Genomic DNA, 8,386 nt, shown 5'->3' with positions numbered 1-8,386 from the left:
ATTCTGCCCTGTTTTGGGTCTCCTACCACAACGCCGTGTACCAAAAGGTGTAGTCCTCGGGTGCGTTTAAGTCCGTCTCTTGTCTCGCCAGAGGAGTTAAAGTGTACCAGGTCCTGAACCCATTTACATCAATGGAACGAAAATGGCTGGATGGTTAACCGTTATTTTTCAGGTTCCCGTCGTAACTTAAAGGGAAACTTTCAACAATGTCCGGAGCCCTTGATGTCCTGCAAATGAAGGAGGAGGATGTCCTCAAATTCCTTGCAGCAGGAACCCACTTAGGTGGCACCAACCTTGACTTCCAAATGGAACAGTACATCTACAAAAGGAAAAGCGATGGTCAGTTGCTGCTTTGGTTTGGAAGGGAGGGCATTCCGCGACTAAGCAATAATGAAACCAGATCTCTATGTTGGAAGAAAACTTTAAAACTAAGTGAAAGTGGGCACCTCCTGGGCTCACTTGGTAACAGCATGTGACTCTTGATCCCAAGGTGGGGAGTTCGAGCCCCGTGTTAGACGTAGAGATTACTTTAAAAAATTTTTTCCCCAAAAAACCAAAACCAAAAACGGTTTTTTGGAAGGACAGCTTCTTGGGCTCCAGTGCAAGGTTATGTCAGTTGGACTTAGGTTGGGTCATGAAGGCAGCTGTGAAATGCAAACGTGATGAGGAAGCCCATTAGTTGATTTTCTATAGTGCCTTTTAAAGTTTGTTTTTGAATAATATACCTAATGGGCTCAAACTCATGACCCCGAGGTCAAGAGTTGCATGTTCTTCTACTAACTGAGCCAATCAGTCTTTCCCTTCGTTGACCTGAGTTCTGAGAGTAAAGCAGAGCAAGGGCTAAGAAGGGACAATGAGGATTGGAAGGTGTTAGAAAGGGGAAGGTGGGTTGTGAAGGCTTTGGAAGGTCCGTGGGGCCAGGCCCTGCTTCAGCCCAGATGTGGCCGCTGAAGCGCTTGGGCCTGGGGGTTCATGCTGCAAAAGCAGCTTTGGGTGAGATCTGGCATTGAGGCAGGCTGGAAGAAAAGTGGGGCTGGGGCCAGGAAGTGGGTCAAAACTTAGAGGAATCTGTTTGGGGGCTTGATGGAGGCTCAGTGCAGGAAGACCGAAGAGGTGCGCTCTGTCTACTGAATCAAATCCGCACACTATTAAAGCTCAGGGTGGAGGCCAGCCTTGGCCAGTGACCTTCTGAGTGTCGGAAGTGTGCCATATGAATTGCAGGGTTTTCGCTGACACCAGTAGAGCTTGCCTCTATGACTGGAGTTTGATAGTACTCACTGCCACATTCAACTTCCTGGAAGAAAGCCCTTGTGAAAATTGAGTCCAGTGTTAAACGCTCTCTGCCGTCACCTAGGCATCTACATCATAAATCTGAAGAGGACCTGGGAGAAGCTGCTGCTGGCGGCGCGTGCCATTGTTGCCATTGAAAACCCAGCCGATGTCAGCGTCATATCGTCCCGGAATACGGGCCAGGTGTGTAAGCAGTGTGCTAGGTATTTGGAGCTCGGACTGCCAGTACTCCCAGGTTTTCACCACACACACTCCTTGCATTGCGTGTTGAGCTACATTTTTCCTATCTTTGTGTATTTTGTGCCAGTGTATATTGACGTGATCCTGTTAAGGTGGCTTATCACATTTTTCTGTAGTCAGACTTTCTATTTAAAATGATGAAATACCTGGGTCCCAGCTTTGGTGTCAGCTGCAGAATTTTTCAGAAAGTTTTCTGATAGGGTACCAGTCCTCATCCAAGTCTCCTAAGCAAGAGTAAAAATCTTTGCCAATGTAAATAACTTAGGTTTTTAATAGCCAGAGGGTAAGACTTGTATTGTCCCATTTAATCTAAGTAGTCAGCACATTTTGTATCCTACGTGTATTATATGCTGTATTTTAATGAATAAAGTAGGCCAGAAGGAAATAAATATATAGTGCTGTAAAAAAAAGTCCACATAATAAGTAGACCTGCAGAGTTTAAACCATGTGTTAAGAGTCCACTGTATCAGAGCTTCAGCAAGGATTTCATTGACCCCGATTCTAATTTGAAAAAGGTTTGACTTGGACTTTGATAGATGTTTACATTGTGTTGTAGGATAGGTTTTTTGTACTGTTTAGGTTGACCGTAAAACCGGTCCCACGAACTTCAGATGTGTTTTGTAGCAGGTTATTCCCCAGAGGCTGGCTTGTATCTGGACGCCTAGTTCAGTGCACAGTAAAAGACCGTTTTAATTACTGCTGCAGGACGGCCTTAGTGGCCACTCTCCTGGCTCTCCTCAGCAAAAATTTACTGACCCCTATGTTGGCCAGGCAGAGTGGCTAAGGGCATGGGACGTAGCGGAAAAAGAGTAAGTCTGCCTTTTTTTAAGGGACGCAGGAGAGAGGTTTTCTGGAGGTAAACAGGAAGGGGTGTCCCTGTGTCACATAGGGAAGCTGTGGGGAAATTGGACCAGAGCAGAGAAGTGCTTGTTGGGGTCAAGGCCCTGTTCCGTGTTGTCTGTTGATGGACTGTCACAGCCCTGTGAAGATGGAGTGCCCACGGCAGAGTGGCTGCTTTGGTTCTGGAAACGCAGTGGTGTGGCTCTGGGTCCTCCAGATGTGAGGAACCAGTGAGCCGCGGGGGACCTCAGGGAAGTGGGAGTGGGGGGAGCATTCGGATGGGAGCCGGGGGCAGTCTCTGGGCCCCAGCCCTGTAAGAATGTGTCAGGTAATGCAGAGGACAGAGAATAACTAGGTGTGTGGAGTGCTTTCGAGGTCTCCCTGTTGGGAAGGGCGCTGCTCCTGGGGGGGGCGGTTCCCTGGCGGGCCGTGTCTGCAGCACCACTAACTCTCCATGTCGACTCCAAGCGAGCTGTGCTGAAGTTCGCTGCTGCCACCGGGGCCACTCCGATTGCCGGCCGCTTCACTCCCGGGACCTTCACCAACCAGATCCAGGCGGCCTTCCGGGAGCCGAGGCTTCTCGTGGTCACCGATCCCAGGGCTGACCACCAGCCGCTCACGGAGGCGTCTTACGTTAACCTGCCCACGATCGCTCTGTGCAACACAGACTCTCCCCTGCGCTACGTGGACATCGCCATCCCTTGCAACAACAAGGTGAGAATGCCATGTCCGTGGGGACTCGAGAGTGTGCGCGGAAAGAGGGGGGCGCCCTCTGCACATTGTTAGAGCTTGGAGTGGAGGCCGCTACTGGCCGATGAACTCTCAAGTGTAGGTAGTGTGCTACACGAGGGGCAAGTCTTTCGCTAACACCACGAGGGTCTCTGGCCCGATGAGTGGAGTTTGATAGTAATTCTTGCTACAAGTGTAATTCAGATGTGTCGGGTATGAGGAGAAATCCTTCCTTAAATGGTCTGCTTTCTTTCTGTTTTTCTCCATTCTTTCTGTTTTTCTCCATATTTTTTAACTGGTAGGGCGTCTTGGGGATTACTAGGTCTCTCTGTTTTCAGAACACCTTGATGAATTCTGCTATAAAATCCTAAAAAGGTGGGTTGTGTTTGATTCACATTGGTCCAGTTTACAGGTCTCAAAATGCTGGATTCCACGTAAGATTCCCCGAGAGGTTTAATACTAGTGTCCGTGTCCAGGCACTCACTCAGGTGTTTTATTTCACCACCTGGGGTGGAGCCTTGGCAGGTGGGTTCAGTGACCCATCAAGGTTAAGATGTCCTAATTTCTAGAGCACTCTTTGCTAAACGTAAACTCTCCGCAGACTGACAAGTCTCATATTCTCTTGGTCCCCGGGCAGATGATGGGCAGATGGGTGGCACGGGGCAGTCTGTGCTGTGTGGGGTTGAGCGCACGTCACTTGTTTGCAGGGTGCTCACTCAGTGGGTCTGATGTGGTGGATGCTGGCCCGGGAAGTCTTGCGCATGCGCGGCACCATCTCCCGGGAGCACCCGTGGGAGGTCATGCCGGACCTCTACTTCTACAGGGATCCCGAAGAGGTAAGCTCGCTCCCCCGATTCTATGGACACAGAAGTCAGACCTCCTGGTGTGCGCTCAAGAGGTATAATTCGTTGGTCGCTGTAAACATTTTCTTCTGAACCAGATTGAAAAGGAGGAGCAGGCTGCTGCCGAAAAGGCTGTGACCAAGGAGGAATTTCAGGGTGAATGGACGGCCCCAGCGCCTGAGTTCACGGCTACTCAGCCCGAAGTCGCCGACTGGTCTGAAGGCGTGCAGGTGCCCTCCGTGCCCATCCAGCAGTTCCCCACCGGTACGTGGCCTGACACGGCAGGCTTCCCATCTCCCTCTCAGGTCTCCGGGGCTGTGTGGCGCCGCAAGCTTGTCCAGTGTGCTGTCCCTGAGCTCATAACTTGACTCCTTGAGATTGGGTGCCTTCCAAGTGGTTTGGCCTTGCACCCGTTGGAGATGCGTGTCTGGAGGGATTCCAGGCCCAGTGCTGGGGGTGGGGGGATGAGAATACTGCAGAAGTGGGGCTGACCGAGTGCTCTGGTGTTTCCTTCACAGAGGACTGGAGCGCCCAGACCGCCACGGAGGACTGGTCTGCAGCGCCCACGGCTCAGGCCACCGAGTGGGTGGGAACAACCACCGAGTGGTCTTGAGCTGCTCTTCAGAGAGATGAAACGGAAACAAGGTTGACGGAAAATAAAGTTTCTACAAGTTGGGTCCATTTCTGTTTATTTTGCATTCCAAGTCAAGATGCCTGGGATTTAAAATGTCTAGCAGCTCTCTCCTGATTTCACCATAACGTTTAGCCCATTAAAACTTCTCTTAAGAGGGGGTGCCTGGGTGGCTCAGTGGATTAAGCGTCAGGCCCTTGGTTTTGAACTCAGGTCATGAGCTCACAGCTTTGTGGGTTTGAGCCCTGCACTAGGCTCTGCACTGGCAGTGGAGAGCAGAGCCTTGGGATTCTCCCTCTGCTCTGTTCTCTCAAACAAACCAAAAAAAAAAACCACACACACACCTGAGAATGGAGAAAGAGGGCGGCCCCAGGTATCGAGGACCCTGGATGATGACACGGTTTCCTTCCCATCTGGGAAGGGCTCCTCCTGGGGGTGCAGGGGCAGTGAAGGGCTCCGTTAGCCCAAGCATCAGTGACTTCGTGGTAATGCTGTGCTGGCCGTGTGCGAAGCAAGTAAGGACGCGTCTGCCATATGCTTGCAAGGCTTCAGTGTGCTTAGACCTTGAGCCTGTAGCGCTTTGAGGTGCTGCCAGATGGTCAGCCCCGCCAGTTCCAGGATTCTGGGTGGCTGAAATGAGGGACAGGTGCCAGGAAGAGGACCAGAAAGATGTCCTTGGGGTTGGGGGAGGTGTGGATGGTGCCAGCAGCTCCTTTATCAGGTTCTGGGGTGGAGGGAGGCAGTTTGGGTAAGGACTGAGAAAACACGTCTGTGTTCCAGAAAGTAGCCCTGGCGTCCCTGCTGAGGGAGCTGCCGGCCCAGCTCCCATCCATGCTTTCCGGCCTAGTGTACTGGCGGCCTGTACCTTCCAGCCTGGACCGCTCACTGCATTGCCTTTTCCCCTTGCCTGGGCGTTTGCCTCCTGGCATGCCCACAGTGGTTCCCCCAACAGTCTCTTCCTTTTAAGAGTCTACGTTCTTCAACTTGAACTACACTTGCCTGGGGCCTCACCCCCTCTCTGCTGCCTCCAGGAGAACTAGATGTTTCTCATGTCTGCAGAGTCTGCCCCCGCCCAGAACCAGGTCTGCAAGGTGGCCCAGACCTAAGTCACCCCCCTCTGTGGGACAAGGACCTGTGAGAGGCATCTTCAACTGATTCACACTCTCTTTGTTGGGCTTGGTGGTCTGTCCCCAAGTGCTGCTGAGTCTAAAGGACTACCGTCCCGATCCAGAACCCCTCAGCCTGCCACTGGGAGCCTTCCCCCAGGGGCCTTTCCAACCTTGAGGCTCCGTGGCCTGCTGGGTCAGAGAGGAAGACACCCCCCTCCCCAGGACCCCACTGGATTGGCCAAGTGGGCCACTGCCTGTGTTCACACTGCCAGTCTTCCCAGACGGATCCCGGAAACAGCGTAACGGTGGTGAATAATACACGGCTTTTTTCCTTATTGTGGAAACCATACTTAACGTGGTTAAACCTCTAGCTTCAGGGTTTTCTTGTTCTCCCCACAGCTTCTGGCTCCTGAGGCCCTTCTTGGGTTTTGTCTTCTAAGCTCATAGGAACAATTCCATACAGAAGTTTTGTAGTGTGTCCCTCTTCTCCCCGATTTCCTAAATACCTGGGGGCTTCTTCTGTAGGAAGTCATGAATCCCGGCAGCCCCACTGGATTCTGCCAACACAGAACGGGACCCTTGGTAGACATCACTATGTACTCTGAACAGAGAAAGTGGTTCAGACTACATGGTAGGGATTGACTCAGCACTGAAGAAAGAGCTGGAGAGTTAAGTTCCATTTGGCAAGCCTGAGGCTCCCACCCAAGACTCGAGGTGGCCCCCCTCTCACACATCGCCCGCTTTGCGCTTCCTGAGGGTGTCGGTCCTTCAGCAGAGGCCAGAGCCACAGGCTCACGTGGCCTTTCAGGAGCGGGCTGCACTCCACTCCCTGCAGTTGCCTTGGGTGGTGGTCTTACGGTGAGTGGCTGGGTGAGTGGCTGGGTGAGACTGGAGCCGGTCTGGGTCATGGTCCAGCACCACAGATACGCTCATAGCCCAGTGACCTGTGAGCGGACTCTGGCCATTGCATTACCATTGATAACCTGTGCTGCCCAGCAGGTAGGTAGCAGACGGGCTTTGGAATCAGACATGCCTGAGACGAAACCCCTTCCTCCTGTGTGGCTCTGGGCAAGAGCCTGTGCCCTCAGGTGGCCCCCGGGACCCCAGCGTGGGAATATTCATGGGGTTGTGACCCAGAGATTGCTGTGCAGAGCAATTAGCCTGGGTCTGAGCGTGTAGTAAACACTCATTCCGTGTGTCACGTTGTCTTTTGTTAGTATGGAATTGAAAAATAATTTTTAATTGTAAAAGCATCACATATGCAGATGAGGACAAAAGACAGATTCATATATTCTTGGGTAAGAATCAGATGAAGGCCTCTGTAATCCTTAAACAGGTTTTGAAATAGAAAGGTGCCTGGACCTGAGAAGGTTGCCATGGAAACCCGTTCCTTGGCCCCGGAAGTCCCAGAGCTCCTCTCCTGCTGAATAGGCCCTTTCAATCAAGAATTGTTTCTAGTTTCCCTGTTTTTGAGCTTCCTGTAAATGGAAACAGCTCAGGTCATGATCTCACAGTCCGTGGGTTTGAACCCCATGTCAGACTCTGTGCTGACAGCTAGCCCAGAGCCTGGAGCCTGTTTCAGATTCTGTGTCTCCCTCTCTCTCTGACCCTCCTCTGCTCGTGCTGTCTCTCAAAAATAAAAAATAGAAAATAAATTAAAAAAAATCATTTTCTGAAATTGGTTTTAGTAGCAACACAAGAGAGTTCAGGGTTCAATTTATCATCACCCACAGTAGAAAGTACTGACTTTTTGTTAATCTGATTCACGAAACCTTTCATCTCAGTTTTGTTTCTTTGCATTTCACCTAGGTAAAGAACAATTGCCGACCTGCTTTGATTTCAGTATCCAGGGAGAGGCCACAAGACTCGCTGCTCCGAGCATTTCTCCATGCACCGGGACGTGGGTCTTGGTGACATGAGATACCCCCTACCGGCAATAATCGATACACAAGATGATCAAATAAAAAAGCCACTGTGTGGGGCGCCTGGGGGGCTCAGTTTGTTAAGTGTCTGACTTCGGCTCAGGTCATGATCTCACGGTTCGTGGGTTCGAGCCCTGCATCGGGCTCTGTGCTGACAGCTCGGAGCCTGGAGCCTGCTTCATGTTCTGTGTCTCCCTCTCTCTCTGCCCCTCCCCTGCTCACCCTCCATCAGTCTCTAATCTCTCATGTGCTCTTCAGTGAACTAGGAACATGGAATCCAACAAAGAACTAGAAACATTCCCTGCCCTCCAGGGATTGACCCTGGAATTTGGAAAGAAAACAAATAGAAAGGCATTTATCGCATGAAGGCACTAAAGAGGAGAGAGAGAGAGACAGAGAGAGAGAGAGAGATCTATACCACTTTTCCCTCCGTAAAATCGTTGGTTTATGAATTAAGGATATAGTACTTGAGGAAAAGCCTTCCATTTCATATTTCAGAGAATTTCTATCTCACCTTACCCATGCCTATAGTAGAGACTACCATTTAAATAAAAATGGGAAAATAGAGGAATTTATGGCTTTAGTTCATGTAAATCCACAAACCGAAGCAGGGCACCTGACAAGTAGCTGCCAGTCATCCTGTTAACCATGGGAGGGCAGAGGCACTCGGCGTGTGACATGTTTCCTTGCTAGTGCTTTACCAAACCCTGGTGAAGATCTGGGCCTTTCCCACCGTCTGAGATCTGGTGCTGGCTGAAGGCCATAGTCCCATCCAGGACTTCA

The 8,386-nt window shown here is 51.0% G+C and overlaps 1 protein-coding gene and 2 non-coding genes across 3 annotated transcripts; all 3 read left to right on the top strand.

Moving 5' to 3' along the window:
• The first annotated feature begins 165 nt into the window (after window positions 1–165).
• On the top strand, window positions 166–4,620 carry RPSA (ribosomal protein SA). The gene is made up of 6 exons (XM_029940528.1): window positions 166–339; window positions 1,355–1,473; window positions 2,839–3,084; window positions 3,807–3,935; window positions 4,040–4,205; window positions 4,460–4,620. The coding sequence occupies exons 1-6, from the start codon at window positions 207–209 to the stop codon at window positions 4,552–4,554; spliced, it is 888 nt and encodes a 295-aa protein (XP_029796388.1). The 5' UTR covers window positions 166–206; the 3' UTR covers window positions 4,555–4,620.
• LOC115293075 lies at window positions 1,138–1,288 on the top strand. Its single transcript, XR_003909336.1, has one exon. It is a non-coding gene; the product is annotated as a small nucleolar RNA SNORA62/SNORA6 family (small nucleolar RNA).
• Window positions 3,142–3,294, top strand: LOC115293074. Its single transcript, XR_003909335.1, has one exon. It is a non-coding gene; the product is annotated as a small nucleolar RNA SNORA62/SNORA6 family (small nucleolar RNA).
• Window positions 4,621–8,386: the final 3,766 nt, after the last annotated feature.

Source organism: Suricata suricatta, chromosome 5 (assembly GCF_006229205.1).
Source record: "Suricata suricatta isolate VVHF042 chromosome 5, meerkat_22Aug2017_6uvM2_HiC, whole genome shotgun sequence".
Taxonomy (NCBI): domain Eukaryota; kingdom Metazoa; phylum Chordata; class Mammalia; order Carnivora; family Herpestidae; genus Suricata; species Suricata suricatta.
Note: the sequence above shows the minus strand (reverse complement) of the source record. Positions and strands in the feature narration are given on the sequence as shown.

Excerpts from the sequence above, each read along its gene's own strand:
- RPSA (XM_029940528.1), top strand. The coding sequence starts at position 207 with ATGTCCGGAGCCCTTGATGTCCTGCAAATGAAGGAGGAGGATGTCCTC. Across the intron at positions 340-1,354 it reads CTACAAAAGGAAAAGCGATG|GCATCTACATCATAAATCTG; the intron begins GTCAGTTGCTGC and ends GCCGTCACCTAG. Across the intron at positions 3,085-3,806 it reads CCATCCCTTGCAACAACAAG|GGTGCTCACTCAGTGGGTCT; the intron begins GTGAGAATGCCA and ends ACTTGTTTGCAG.